The 16,277-nt window shown below is 41.7% G+C and overlaps 1 protein-coding gene across 3 annotated transcripts in view; it reads right to left on the bottom strand.

Moving 5' to 3' along the window:
- Nucleotides 1–15,569, bottom strand: part of phf21b (PHD finger protein 21B) — a 101,758-nt gene extending 86,189 nt beyond the window's left edge. For 2 of the 3 annotated variants that reach the window (XM_040150049.1, XM_040150066.1), the window contains exons 1-2: nt 15,157–15,569; nt 14,389–14,454 (exon numbers count right to left, since the gene is read on the bottom strand). In XM_040150049.1, coding sequence (XP_040005983.1) covers nt 14,389–14,454; nt 15,157–15,210 — 120 coding nt within the window. In that variant the 5' untranslated portion in view covers nt 15,211–15,569. Of the gene's footprint in view, nt 1–14,388; nt 14,455–14,701; nt 14,995–15,156 lie in introns of those variants that run through there. The other variant, XM_040150058.1, reaches the window with a different exon arrangement.
- Between the last annotated feature and the right edge of the window lie 708 nt (nt 15,570–16,277).

Here is a 16,277-nt window from a genome sequence, read left to right as displayed (position 1 = left end):
CATTAAAGTAGAGATCAAAACAACCAACTGGAGGTTTTTTTTAAAAGAGGAATCATTGAATCTTTTTGTTGAGCTAAATCTAATCTAAATTTTTGACTCGTCCAGCAGCCGAACACACTCGTGTTCTTCTTCCTACAATGTAAATCTGTCCTCATCTGCTTTTGAGCCTCAGTGCGCTCCGAGAAATTAGCGCTGGTCTGCACATTAGATTAAAAAGAAAGAAAGTTGGCTTTTGGGCTTGAAGGTAGTGCTAGATGAAAGCTCACTGAGTCTGCGAAATGGAAAGGATCCATCCACCGGGGTAAATGTCCTGTCAGTCTGCCTGTTGGGACTCAAATAAGAATAACAGGGACAAATAGGAGCCGGAGTGTAGAGCATGAATGTGTTAGTCCTCATTTCAAAATAAAAATACTTACCACAACATCAGTATGGTTTCCCCTAATACAATATTACACTACAAACTGTCAGTGATTTCCTCAATTCGAGCGAGTCCCGCTGCATCTGTGAGTCCCCTGAACTTCACACCTTGATAAATATCACAACATACTGTATATCTGCGATACAGAGCGGCACTGCCACAGACTAGGAGCAGCTTGAACTTTGTAAATACCAAATTTGCCAATATAATTGACTGTAACTTCTCAGCCCCTAAAGCAGTGTGTGTGGGTGATATTTGAGTGCAGGGGAGAATAGTTCAGCGTCCGCTGACAGTGAAAACACACTGATGTCCATGAAACCGCAACAATTAACTTCGGGTCTGCGTGAAATTGAGCAATGATACGGACTTGTGCTGAAAATACCATCGCCACAAAGGGCAGCAGACAGCTCTCATAAACAAAACATGCAAATTAGTCAGCCACAGTAGCACTAGGTCTGTGCTACACAAACACGAATCTTCAAAAAGAAGAGGAGGCTCTGTGCATGATGCACGGAGGCAATTTTTGAATTATTACAGCAATTTTCACGGCTTTTTGAGTAGGATAATCCAGGCTCTGCAGCACTCCACTACATGACTCTCATACTCCCTGAAGGGAGAAGAAGACAGTCTGTCTGAGCTGAGGGATGTTTCCACCTGACACCTACAAAACCCACTGCAGAAGAAAGACTAAATAATAAAATCACCACTTAATAATGCAGGCATGTCATCACTTTAATTCAATACCTGGCGTCACGCTGCTTAGGAGGATGTACAATAGAAGTCTGATAATCCTGGATACAAAAATCTTTTCTGAGAGACTGAAGACATTGTTACATCCATGATGGAAGTATAACAGAGTATTAGGGCGATGCATGCAAAATTTAAATTTAGAAATCCTCCTAATTTCAAGAAAAAAAAAAGTGATAATATTACAAGGAAAGCATGATAAAGGCATAACTTTACATTACATACTTTACAGTACCGTGTTTCCTGTTGAAGCACGGTTACTTGGTGTGCTGCGTTTCAACCATCCGGCGTGAGTGTGTGCAGCAGTTGCCGTGCAATATGGACGACTCGCCTCATTCTCACAGTCTCTCTATCGATTTTACTAAGTTGCATCTTTCATTCTTCCCTCGACCAAACCAAACTCTCACTCATTATTATTTCCCCGGGGACCGGCTCCAAAAACAACAAATAAAAGAGTGTTTCTTTTTTGGAACAGGGGAAGTGATGAAACTTAATGACTTTTTTTTTTTATTATTATTATTTCCATGTACCTGCTGATGTTTCCAGGGACTGTAGCTCCGCCGCTGAACGAGCCAGAGGGAAGCTTCAGCCCTGCTTCGTCACTTCAACACTGAACACCCCCTGACCTCTGATCTCATCATCTCTGTCATCTATCTGTTACTGAAGACTGAAGCCACGAGATACCGGAAACACGATGATAAGGATGAAGTCATACAACTATGCTCAGCCTGCAAGGGGCTCAGGCCCAAATTAGAGTTTCCACGTGTGTTTTGGCTTGATGACATGGCAAGTTGTAATTTTAAAAAGAAAGGAGAAAAAAAAGTCACGAAGCTGAAGTTGTATTATTATGACTTGTAATTCTCCAAGAAAAAAAAAAAATCATAAACTACCAAGATGAATTTGTAATTATGAGCTCAGGATAATAGTCATATTTCTACAAGAACAAGGTAAAATATCATGAGATAAGACCATAATTTTACAAGAAACTGTAATATCAGGAGATTCTGTAAAATCATGACAATGATATTTCACCACGGATGTCCCAATCAAGTTGTTTTGGCCCCTATCCACGTCCTTTAATACTGATTATCTGCCGATACACGACCGATCTGATGCTTATTATTTACTTAAATGCTGATCGAATAAGTTCCACATAAATTTAAAAACAACAGCTGAAAATACGTTGACATGTCTTATTTCTCATGAGTTAGTTGACCTGAATACTGAAGGCCCCGATTCGAAAAGCTGATCATCTTAAACTATTGATCTGACACGAGTAACAGTTTAACACAGTATTGGCAACATGAGTATGTGGCTCCTGACTCTGACACGAGGCGATCGACTAGAGTGATCAATTAGTCCGGAAAATAATCTGCAGATTAAACCGATAATGAAAATGATCATTAGCTGCAGCCCTGATAGTAAATCACATTTTAACTGACACCCACTAGAGAAGTCAAAGGTTAAGACCAAACAGTCCATCTTTCCTTATCTTCCAAACTTTCTAGACGAAGTTAGCCGACCTTAAAAATATCAAAACTGAACTAAAATTCAGACTTTTTTAAAAATCGGATCTGTGGAACCATTTCGGCAGAGACTGACACTCTTAAATCACTGCATACTGCATGTACAACGCAGGATTTAATATGATGAAACACTATCCACTTCCTGTCTATTGAGCTGGTTAACCGCAGCAGCCAATGTTAACAGGATGTAGCTGTGATATTTAAAAGAATAGAGCCGTTGGAGGAATAATAGATTACAATATTTCTAGGCTTTACAAAACAATAGTGTCAGGACTTGCTGAGGTAAATACACTGGATAAATATAAATTACATGCAAATCTGGCTCGGTAAGCCACTGACAATGTGTGATTTATGTACTATTTAGTCGTTTCTGTAGAAGGTGAGTTATGACCTTCCTTTGGGTTTTTTTTTTTTTTTAAAGAAAAAAAAACAAGATTTAGTGCTTCTCCCTCGTTACACTACACACTGTTGCTGTGTGCAGGAAGATGACAGAGTGTTTTACAGAGAGAAACAGCAGCATGGCAGTCAACATGGGTTAATACATCGCAGCCTTTCTGCTCCCTCTGCCTGCCAGCGGAGCTACATCAGCACTTTTCTGTGAGTCTCTGGAAATGACTGTTTGCTGTTCAGTAATAAGGAGCTGTCATACGAATCCGCGGCTGCCGGATGATCCAAGACCCGGCCTCGAAAGTAGGAGGCAATCTGCAGCCTGACTTACCAGCCTGACTCAACTACATAGGGTCCTTGTTAAGGAACATTTTGATTAGGGCTGCAACTAACGATTATTTTCCAATGGCGATTCATCTGCCAATGACTTTCTTGACTGATCGGTTGTTTAGAAAATGGCAAAAAGCGCCCATCATCGTTTCCCCAGGCGTCAGGGTGAAGTCTTCAGATGTCTTGTGTTATCTGACCAACCGTCCGAAACTAGGAGATAAATTAACTTGTGAGAAATAGATAACTTCATTGAGCCAATGAGCTTCCTTACGACTGTTTCCGGACAGTCCCGAAGTTACGAGCGATGTTACCGTCTACGGCAGGCAAGAAAAAAAAAATTTCTCAGGCCTTCTCTGAACCGAATTCAATGCTTTTTAAGACTTTTCAAGACCTGCAGATACCTTGTGAGGGCCATTCAGTGCTGGAATAAAGGGTAAGGCTCCCAGTCAGACAGTTAGTGTGTCGCTGAGCAGCGCTGCCCTCCCTGAGGAAGAGTCATCGCAGGGTTTCCTGCCATGATGCTGTTAATTAAAGCTGAGCGTGCCTTCCAGTAATGATTAAAAAAAAGAGTCTGCAAACAAAAAAAACAAAAAACAAAAAAAAAGCGGGGGACGATTCGCTGCAGCTTCGAGAGCACCGCCACAAGAGAGAGCAGATTCATGGTCCTGTGAGACCGAATGGGGATCCGCTGCTTCGTGCTAGTGATATGCGGGTGCCCTTTAGTTGGCCCATCATACTGAACACACACACACACACACACACACACACACATCAATACACATACACACAAACAAAAACACCTCCATTTGTTTTACTGTGAGGATGTAAACCTGTAATGTCGCTATTTTCTCTACTAGATTAAAGTCTGGAAAACATCCTGTCGTGTGTCTAATCAGAGAGCTAAAGGAAGTGATTACATGATGAAGGCTTTTTCTTAAAACAATAAAATAAGGTGCTACACTCATAAAATGAAGCACCAATCTTTAGATGCATGGCTTAAATGAATGCTTCTTGTTTCGGCTGCTCCTCTATATCATAGTAAACTGAATATTTTTGGGATTTGGACTATTGGTCGGACAAAATAAGACGTGTGAAGACGTCACCTTGGACTCGGGAAACTTGTAATGAGCATTTTTCACCATTTTATAAACTAAACAATTGATTGATTAATCATAAACACGATCACAAGATCAACATACAATGAAAATAATGGTTAGCTGCAGCCCTTGATCATTCTTGAGCATGGAAACTTACTTCCTGTTCTGCTTCATCGGCAGATAAGGTCTGCTCAGTTGTCTTGGAAGCGAGGATGTTCAAACTTTAAATTATCTGGAGCAATTGTAGGGTCTCACATCGTCCTCGTTAGTTTGGAAGTTCAATTTTGACCTTGGCGAGAAAGCGAGTAAGTGTGCCTTGAATGGAGACTGATCTGTCAGCTGCTATTCCCCAGGTTAAGGATGAAGTCTCAACCTTTACTTTTAGACTTTTAATGAGAAGAAAAATTTTACATTTGAGTTCAGTTTCATGACAACGGACTTTATCTTCTGATGAAGACCAGCTATTCAAATAAAAAGCTCTGGAACAAGTGAGTGAGCAGATCTTAAGTGGAGATAACTTTGTTAGCTGCTTTTTCAAGGTAAAAATGAGCTTTCAAGCTCAACTTTGGAGGCAACATTGACAAGAAGTCTTAAAAGTAGTCTGCTGATGAAGACCATCTATGACAGTCGAAAGCTCTAAAACAAGCACAGGAATGGACCTTGAATGTTTTGAAAACTTACTTTAAAGATAAATTTGACAAATCTAGCAATCCTGAGCAACAATGATCAGTCAGTTTGTTGATGAAATAAATCAATACCAATTTTTTTTATAAAAACAAAAAAAAAAAGTCAATAATTCACTGGTTCCAGCTTCTTCAATGTGAATATTTTCTGCTTTTCTGTGTCTTACACGATAATGAACTGAATATCTTTGGGTTTTTGACTGAGCAACTCAATTTGGGCTATGGGAAACTACAACGGGCATTTTTCGCTTTTAATCTGACATCCTTTATATCAAGCAATGAATAGATTTATCGAAAAGTTACTCGGTGGAATACCCTGAGATGAAATAATCATTGCAGCCCAACTCTTGTGAAGTCTAGAGAGGGTTCATGTCAATGTCTTAGCAAAAGACAGAGCTGTCAATCACTTATGGTTGTGGAAGCCATGGCTCTGAAATCCACTGCTTCATTTTCTCTCTCTGTTCAGGGTGACGGGCCTTTGTGTATCCCAGCATGCACTGCGGCACCCAGTTCATCGCAGGCTGAACGACGACAGACAGACATTCTGGTTCATACTGATAGGACGAGTTAGTGACCACAGTCCAGTCTTCAGAGACCAGAGCAGGAGGGCAACATGAAACACAGCCATCACGTGCAAACAGCTGCATGCAAACCCTCCAACTAACGAGATAAAGCTAATGATTATAGTCATTATGGATTAATCTGGCAATTATTTTCTTGATTATTCAAATAATCATTTACCTATGAAATATTAGATAATAATGAAAGATATCCAATCACAATTTCCCACAGCCCAAAGTGATGATATGAAATGTCTTGTTTTGTCCGACCAAATATTCACTGTTCTGCCACAGAAATGAAATTCGAGAAGTTGGAACTAGAACATGTTTGGCATTTATGCTTTAAAAAAAAAAAGACAGTAAAAGTTGCTTAATTATTTTCTGTTGATCGAATAACTGGCCAAGAACGACTACACTGCAACTGTCGATGAAACATAAATTACCTTTATCTTAAAATCATGATCATCCAGAATGCGGCGGTGCGTCTGGTGTGCCATCAGCCTAAAAGGGCACACGTGTCTCCGCCGCTCACTGACCTCAACTCGCTGCCCGTGGCCGCCCGAATGAAATCCAAGTCACTGGTGCTCGCCTACACGGTGACCTCTGGGTCTGCGCCCATCTACCCGAACTCAATCGTACAGGCTAATGCTCCTCCTCAGCCACTGGGTTCCTACGAGGAACGTCGTCTGGCGTCGCCGTCCCTGCACACGAGGCAGTCACAGTCCAGACTGTTCTCGTTTGAGGTTCCCCCGACGGTGGAAACGATTCACCTCCTCTGAGAGCACCTCCTCTTCTAACACCTGTAACACCCTAACATTCCTAACTAGCACTTACTATGCACTGTCGGTGCACTTCTTTAACTGATCTCCTCGCACTTTGTCTTATTGAACAGAGTACTAGTACTTAGTTCTTACTTCAAGGTCTCCTACTGTACTGAAGCTTCAGTGTTGTCCCTCACTCGTAAGTTGCTTTCAATAGAAGCGTCTGCCAAGTGAATGAATGTAATGTAATGCGCTGAATAAAAAAAAGCCAGAAGACAAGTGTATTTTGCCATTAGGATACACAACAGTGAGGCCATGCATGTTATTATCCAGTTAAAGCTTCCTTCAGTTTTTACAGCCAAAATTAGAAAGAAAACAGGGTGAATAGAGGGAGAAAGTTGTTTAAACATATAGATCAGCCTCAAAAGAAACTCTGTGTGTGAGCCTGGAGGGAGCCTTGGTCCTTTAAACCAGTCTGCTCTGTAAAAGCACAAGTTAGTCCAGCAGAAATCCCTAAACCTTCCCCCGGTTTAATCAGCCCTGCAGGAGCCTATAATGAGCCGTCGTGGGATTAGTCTGAGTTTGGTTTCAGTTGCTGGGAAAGTTCACCTGCTCGCCGGCTTCCATGAGAGAAAAAAAAAAGCCTGTCCTATACACAGCCAAATGTGACTACCACTCCCTGAAACCTTCACCCCATCAGGAGGAGGCTGGGGATGGAGGGATGGAGCGATGGATGGGGGGGGGGTGTGAAGAGAGCGGCCGGCCTTGCTGCCTCCCACCGGAGACAACCAACAGCTTCTCCAGCCTCTCAAATGTCCAATTACTGAGAGCTGATGTATGACACAGTACAGTTTTAGCAGCGCTGGCCAACTGCTGGCCCGCGCTGACTAATGTATGTGCAAAAAGGAAATTAATGCAGGAAAGAGAGACGGTGTTGTCTTTAAATGGCTTTTCACTGAACAGTTACAGCAGTTTTATTGTAACCTGCAGGGCTGTAAGGGAACAAATAGAGATGCTCTGTTACCGTGCTTCGGTTTTCCTTTCTAAAATCTGTCGAGTGTTCACCTTTCTGACAACTTTCACACCCTTTACTAGACCACTTTTATTACTCACTACAAAATAAGCTAGCTAAAAAAAAAAAAAAAAAAAAAAGCCTGAAGGCTTAAAAAATTTTTTAGCACAAGTTCCAAAGTGAGCAGTTCTCTTGTGGCCCCCAAAACTCTAGGGGCCCTGAAAGTTTAAGGATTACTGTGTGAAAACTGGTTTTCACTAAAAAGCACAATATCACATCAGGTTTATTTCCAGAACTTGAGGCCCTGTTTTGTGAACGGTCCCTCAGTCCAAAAACTACTTTTTTAGATCTCTATTATTTCCGTTTTGTGATTATATGGTGCATATTTCTAACGAAATGTGTGTAATCCTATTATTATGCAGCAAATCTGGAGCCTAACAATACTCTAGCGTAACAGACGTCAGATGACTTCAGATGTTGGACTGTTGCTAAGACTACACAAGACACCTGAAGATTACACCTTGGGCTTTGCGAAGGTCTGATTGGACTTTCACTGTCCCACTTTTTTCTAACATTTCATAGACAAAACACTTTAAAAAAATAATCTGCAGATTAATCGCTATTGAAAATAATCGTAACTTGCAACTCTTAATTCAGATTACTCCAAAACTCAAGGTCAAAGGTCAAACTGAGCCTCTGTTTTTCACATTTGGTGTTAAGAGACATCTCCATCTGCTCTGTTTGAGCGTCAACCCGATTCACTTTGTCATAAAGCTCTTGTTTCATGAAACACTGCTCCTCCTCATGTGGCTAAATTAATTCTGAGCAGCGATGGCTCATTATACAACTTACTATCGAGGAGCTCAGGAAAGAGAAAAACCCGGGTTATAGAGAGATTCAGGGACACAATGAACAGCTAAAACAAATTTTAAAAAACACTTAATATGGGCATTGAATCTATGATTCTTTAGAATTCTCTTAAATTGTTTTAATCGGACATGATATGAAAATCCTGCCAAAGTTCACGTTTACTTCTAGACAACCACTTTGCCACATTTAAGTATATTTTATTATTCTGTTGTTGCTTTCGTCGAGTCTTTCAGAAATATTTTACCCCGTGTCTCAGCTGCACATATTAAGTTTATCATCTGTTCTCAGTTACAGAACAGTATACTTAAAAAAATGCCAGCATGAGCTAAACAAGTGTAACAGTGCTACCCAGGTCCAGAGTACGGTATTCGGTGTGGACCAGAGAAAAGGAGTTTTTTCCTCACTGCGTTTGGGAATGTGATAAAGTTAAAGAGTTTTGGAGAAGCTGTGGACAGTATATCGGGCATACGCTTAACATCTGCCTCTAAGTTTTTTATACTGATAAACATCAAACGCTTAGGAAAGATACAGCTGCCTCAGATCTTTGTTTACTGCTCGCAAAAAAAGAGTTCATCTCACTCTCTTGGAAAAAGACCGGTAAACAACAGTTCATTCGTTGGATTAAAGAACTGTCCACAACTTGACCTCAAGGAAAAATTACTCACATTATCAAAAAGGTAAAAAATGGCTCTTTGAAAACATTTGGCGTTGTTTAATACCAAGTGTTGAGATGGTAGATTTAAGTCATGTGATAAATGTGGCGGACGACGTATAAACTATGCCTGAACTATCTTTAACTGTAACTCCTTTCATATTGGATTTGACTGTTCTGTTTTATGTGAACCATGTCTATGAGTAAGACTACGATGTACAAATAATGAAAATATGGGGGAAGCAGAGAAACTTTTTTTTTTCTTTTTTTGACCTTTATTTGTTATTATCTTCCAAATGTCTGGCATGTGAGTGAATGCCTAATTTTAATATGTTTACCTCAGATATTGTTCCTCATACTTAACATAATCACATTTGCTTCTTTATTGTTGGACGTTATTTGAAAATATTAAAGATATTGCTGGGGAAGAAAAATGCCAGCCTGGATACTAAAGATGATCCTTTTTTTTTTTTTTATGTTTACACGCACTTCAGTAACTCGGTTGATGTCAAAAACCAGGTTTCTGCAGTCGGATTAGGGGACGAGAGAAATCTCTAATTTAGCGGAAAAATGAAAAACAAAGAAACCTTTACGAATCAGGGCAAGTTAGTTTCCAAAGCTGAAGATTTGACTTTTTATAAAACTCAGACACACAAGTTTTAGTGTAACGGAGAGATCAGATAACTGGCCTGTATATAAACGTGGACTTTACATAAACCAAGTTACTACAGTTCATGTTTACTGATTTTCCCAAGTAACCTGGTTTCTTGTGTGCATGTAAACAGTGTGACACACCACGGAAATAGAGCAGCTGCTCACAGCTGGGGGGGAAAAAAAGTGGAATACTTATAGTCAAATACTGGTGCAGCAACTACAGCAACAGCTCAGAAAACAAACTAGTAAATACTCAGAAAAAAAAAAAAAATAAAAAATAAAAAATACTTTGACTTTGTAAAGGTTAAAATTAGCCGCAGTTTGTGTTAAGATTGTGCCACAGCAAAAGTAGTACAGGTCCCACACAGTATATAGTACTGACATCTACTCTAAACATATGAAGCATGAAAAAGCTCAAATAAAAAGACTTACTAAACACTATATACACCAATATAAATGGCAACCATAACGTGCACAGGGCCAAAAACAGTCCCGAATAAACGATGTTATTCGTGTCCAGGCTGGTTGCTATTGATAATTAACACGAAAAAAAATCCCCACAATAACGATGATGAGTAATTTTTGATCACAACCACTATCAGACTGCGGCAACAGGGCTACGTAGCTGACAGGTGTAGGGCCAAAACAGAAACACACACGTTGCTGGAAGGGTAAAAATTAGCACAGGACGAGGAAATCGAGGCGAGGAGAGGTCACACGACATTTGTGATTTGGAAATAGTTAGGATTTCTAAAGCTGGATAAACAGCAGAGCGATATCCGTTGTTAAACAGACAGAGACGGGAAACTCTACAAACCTTCTCCACCTTGTGTAAAGGGGACGTTAGCGTTCTACCCAGTAAACAGAAAGACAAAGTCTGTGCTCCCAAACTGCACCACTAGCAGCCAAACCTTAGTTCAAACCCCGGCAGCAGCCGCTCACGTCTGCCTCTTCAGTCATTATCCCGTACGATAAGAGCTCAAAAAGAAGCAGGAACACAGCAAGTGCAAGTTGAGATTTTGTACTGAAAGACATAGTGCCAGTTAGAAGGGTGAAAAAATAAATAAATAAAAAACTGGTTTCAAAGGCTGATGAAAGTGATCGACTCCAGGTATAAACTCCCAGGACGGGAACATTTTTCAGAAATAGCGCTGCCTCAGCTTTATGCAGAATTCAGAGAAAAGCGGAAGAGAAGCTTTACACACTTTGCCACCGCTAATGACACGACCTGTAGTCAAACTGAATGTACCTCTTGTAAAAATGTAAGTTAAAACTCCACTGTGGACTTTTCATTGAGCGTTTCTCACCAAAAACACACTGTGTGTGTATCCTTTGGGTCTAATAAACATGCTGAATGCGTTTCCTTCCCCATTAATGCTATGAAATCAATCAAAACTTAAAAAAATAATCACGATAATATTTGAAGCCATATTGCCAGGCCCTAGTCAAAGCAAATGCTTGGTGTAATCTACAGGCCGTCTTCAGCGAACCCACGGAATGGCGCCAAAGCAAACACTGGAAACGCAGGAGTCATTATTCTAGCGACGTGCCATCAGCTCTTTAATTTGTAGAACATCCAACTGCAGCATCGTTCTACAACAATGCTTGACATTTTATTTATCAACCACATCTAAACTGTGGCATTACATCTTCTTTAGGAGCCATTTCATGACTTTGACGGTGCTTTTAGACGTATTAATTTATTGTGCACTAACTGGCACAATATGAGCACATAATGCGTCCTTTACAGCATCAGTAAACGCACAATGTTTGCCATGACCTTTAAACACAGCGAAATCCTGGATATCCAACCATCCGGAAACCACACAATTTCTCATTAAAACATTTACTTTTAATTGTGAGCGAGTCTCTCAACCCGCCTTTTCCTCCACGTCATCCAATGACGGGAGCTGACACAGGTAACTTGCACCAATCAGACGGCTGCATTCCTCAAAACAAATCCACATAAAACCAGCTTCTCTCTGTTTTACTACAACCTTGTCCTCTCCTCCAATCGCTTCCTCTCCGGTGAATTTCATCCTAATGAACTCTGTCTTCATTTCAGTGCTGCTCACATGTGCACATATATCTATAGAGACACACTCTCTGTATAGATGTCCCTTTGTGAAACTTGAAGAAAAAAAAAGCCTTAATGAGGTTTACACACTGTGAATTTGTAAGAAGCATGAGTATCCATGGTTACAGATGCTGCCTTTGAAAGGACTTTACCACCTTGCATCGGGAATCTTTCAAGTCAAGTAGCTGTGGTCTTTCTTTCAACTTCAATGTAAGACTTCTCTAGACTAGAAACACTCTAGCGATGGAATAAATGGAATAAAGTATAAAATTCACATGTCGAGAGATAAATCCACGTACAACTTTTCTCCTGAAGCTGCAAACTCCCTGATGGATGATGATCTGCATTAAGGAATAAATAAAGACCCCTTTACAACAGTAAATGGAGCAGAACTGTCTAAAAAGGAACAAAAACAACTTCTCTCTACCTGACAAGTCAGTAAAAACTGGTGCCATGACGCAACAGTGAGCAAGTGGAGCAGAATGAAAAAGAATCAATGAATCCATTCTTCTTCAAGGGCCAAGAACACGGCTATCAAGGAGGAAGGTAGTCGATTTAGATTTTATGGCAGAGAGAAACCTTGACACTGAATCTGAATATAAGAGGAGGAAGATAAAAATGCAGTCCGATTCAGAAACGCATCCCATTTATTTTGCACTTCTCCAGTTAAGTTATTTTGATTTAGTAATCATCCTTCATCTGCATTTACATCCGTCAACTCCAGAGAGAAGCCTGCCCCCCCCTCTCTCTCTGATAAGCACTGGCTGTTTTCTGGAGCAAAACAGGGTGTTATTAAAACATGTTCTCATTCACAACATGAGCGCTGAAGACAGACTGCGCTCCATATCCAAAGCTCAACTCCAAAATGAATCCCTCTGCTGATTAGTATAAGCTTTCACTCACATTGTAGGGAAATAAAACTTCCATCCACAGGCCTCAGACTGTGACCATGAAACGACCTCCAGGCCTTTTTCCAATCAAATTCTCAATTGTACTTATAAACATTTGTGCAGTTATCTAATTGTTTCTGCTTCCAACTGATAAATGCTCGCTCTTAACTTAAAGTTCAAGGCGAGTTTACTCTGAGACCCAGCAAATGTTGACACAGCCTCAACGCGTGCTTAGTTTTAGCCAAGACCATCATTAAATCTGTGTGCGTGGATGTATAATTCAAGACTAATTTAGCTTAAGAGGAAAGCGGCGGTTCATATACGTGCAGAGGAAAAGTAAAGGTCACATTTTGCTGCTAAAACAGAAGGAAAAAAAAAATCAGTGATTAAAAACATCGCCGTGCAGTGCTGACTGGGCTTTCTGTCTCTAGCTCTCTCTCTTTTCTCTGCCACCCCTCCCCCTCCAAACCAAAAACAGCATCAAAGCAATCAAAATGGTAATGTTAGGCATGAATGGGGCCCATCCCCCCCTCCTCCTCCTCCTCCCCCTGCACGAAACTCTGCAGACTTTTTTCCTCTCCATGTTGGGGGGGGGGGAACCCACCCCCTTTTCTCTCTCAAAATGGAAGCTTCCACTACCAAACTGAAAGAAGAAGAAGAAGAAGAATGGAGAGAAAAATACTACAACACAAACATTTAGATTCAGGCCAGCATCAAGCATCGAGCTGCTGCTGCTACTAGTGATGATGATGATGATGATGCTGAGTCCTGCTGTCTTGATATGTGGCTTTTTACATAAAGCAAGTTTAATGGGTTTAACTGTAACTGCAACAAATCAAGTGCTCAAAAACTGCATTCCACGGGAAATTGCATCGATTAAAGTCAAGCACAGGGAAATCAGCCTCCAACTATTAAAATAAAATACAAGGCAACGAGTGGTTAAATAAATATCGACCTATTTTCCTTGAATTCTTCTTCTCCCTGCTGCTAATGTGGGGAAGTTGTGTGCGCTGCTGTCGGGCTGGGACCCACCGGCGGGGCGGTGCAGCAGCAACAGCAGCAGCAGCAGCAGCAGCAACCGGGGGGAGCGGGAGGAGCTGGCCGCGGTGCTGAACACTGCTGCAGCCGCCATCCAGCCTCCATCTCTGGCATGGCTTTCAAAAAGCACTTGCTGCAAAGTTGATATAAAGACACGGTTTGCAGGCCGTAAAGATAGTAGGGTGGGAAAAAAAGTGAAAGCGTAATCGTTAGCGAATCAAATGCACCGCTGTGATCATGTGACCGAGAAGAAATAATACCACCAGACTAAGTATAAAGTAACAAAACCGGGGGTTTTAACCGTATAAAAGACGCCAAAAAGCAACTCCGGGTTGACGATACCGCTGAGTTTAACCGTCAAACTTCAATTATGATGTTTCCAAAAAGTCTGAGTCGGATAGTTAGCCAGGCTGCTCCTTTATTAGCCTCCAACGTTACTCTCCAGAAACATGTCGACCTACTCAAAATGGACGCTAACATTTTTCAACATTACACAACTTTGAGTGTCGAGACCGGAGCCCGGGTGAAGCCCAGCTGCACAACCCACCCGGACACGATAAAAAGGGGGGTTTAAACAGACATCCACCACGTTGTTAAGGCTAGGGAGAAAGGCTTCCACAATGGGCACAGAAGAGGCAGAAAAAACAATCCTGAAAGCCTGAGAGACGAAACATATTGGAGCTTACTTGTTTATCGCTCAGGGCTGTTATTCTTGTTTGCCTGTCGTGCAGCTGTCTCTTAAGCTCTCCGTCCTACAATTGAACAAAACAGTGTAAATTAGCATTTATCTTTTTTTTTTCTTTTTTTGGACACAACAATGAAACTTCACGATCGTATGTATTTTCAGCAAAGTCACGATGAAGCTGCCAAAATAAAAGACAAGGCTAGCCGTAGAGAAGAGGAGATTTATGCTGATAAAGTTTCTCGCACACACTCCGCCGATCCAACCCGAGCCCGGGTCGTGTGGCTGAGGAGCTCTCGGGAAAATGTAACGTTTACCTGTGGGTCCTGCTTCATCTGTGCAACTAGTTTGAGGGCGATGGAGGAGCGAAATGGGGGTTAGAAAAGTGTCTCAAGTTAGTATGTGAAGGGAGGAACAAAGCGGGGGTGATAGCCACAGCGACTCCGGCATCTCATAAATATTCAGGTCGCGTCCTGATCGCCACACAGCACCACCACCACCACCACCAGCACCACCACCGCAATACCGCTCCAAATTCTTCCCAGAAAACACCGCCGACAATTAGCCAAACTACTACGAAAAGTGCACTTAATCAGACTTGGAAGTGGATGTTGTGTCGCCGGCAGACATTACAAAGCGACATGTCCCCCCCCCTGCCACCTCCTCCCGCCCCCCAGGAGTGTTAACCTCTCATCCCTTCAGATTTTCACCCTCCTGCTCTCACTTGCTTCATAACACCAATAAGGCTGGAATAACACGATGTTTCACTTACCTGATGACATTGGATTTCTACTTTCAGCGCCTCTTGCAGGCCTTGTAGTTCCATGTTCCGACTAGAAAAGCACTTTTCTCCCACTTTCGACGCGGCCGAGACGAAGTTTAAGTGAATTAAAGATCATTTAAAGCGACAATAACAATTGAAAGAAGAACTACTCGGGCTGCAAAGCAAGTTCTCGGTTCTTTTACAGGCTAGGACTCATCACCCACTTTCCGCCCGTCTTCAAAAGTGCTCCAAACCCGGTGGAAAGAGCTCAGGCCCCGGACGGGTCCTCTCCAGATGACGGCCGAACGTCGAGGGGTCCGACCGGGGAGCGGGGGAGCTTTTCCGTCGATAATTTTAAGTTGAAAGACGGGGACTATATGTTGTCCGAGTCCGCGGCTTGATTTCACTTTGCCTGGGGAAAAGTTGCGCTTCGGCTGTCAATGGTAATTCTGAAGTTCCCGGATGGAGCAGAGAGGACACCCCCCTCCCCCTCCCCCTTAAATTGGGCATGCGCAGTGAGCCGCGGGGAGCCACAACTACTAGAACCCAGTGAAGAGTATTTCTAATAAAAACTTAGATAAAACTGCACAAACACGGTGGAATAACAGAGCAGCAGAGAGTAGATTTTCCTTATCTATACCTTTCATCTCCCCTTATTTAACCAGGTAAAAGTCTGCTTGTTTTCAAGAGAGACCTGGCCAAGAGGGCAGCATTAAAAAAACTCACTGTCACAATAATAAATACAAACAACAAACAGACCAAGATGGCTGTCACACGCCGTGAGAATATACACAATATCCAGCTGAAATGTGCTGAAAGTGAACAAAGATCTGGTTAAGATGAAATAAAGGAGTAAAGCAAAAATCCAACCGAGATCCAGAAACAATAAAACAAAAACAAACTGAAAGGAAGTTAGAATAATACATTTAAAAAGAAAAAAACTCATTTGGGTTTCAGGTCCTTCTGTATATTGTTCCTGGAGAAAGCTGCGGCCTATTTAAACGCCTTTTTTCCCCAACCCTGTCCCAACATCTGCAAAACGGCACGGGAACGCAGGCCGGGTTCGTCGGGATTCCTGCACATGTATGTGCAGAGGTCACGAGCAACCAGTCTGAGCATGGATTTATATA

This window comes from Xiphias gladius, chromosome 2 (genome assembly GCF_016859285.1).
Source record: "Xiphias gladius isolate SHS-SW01 ecotype Sanya breed wild chromosome 2, ASM1685928v1, whole genome shotgun sequence".
Taxonomy (NCBI): Eukaryota; Metazoa; Chordata; class Actinopteri; order Istiophoriformes; family Xiphiidae; genus Xiphias; species Xiphias gladius.
This window is presented reverse-complemented; position numbering and strand designations above follow the sequence as displayed.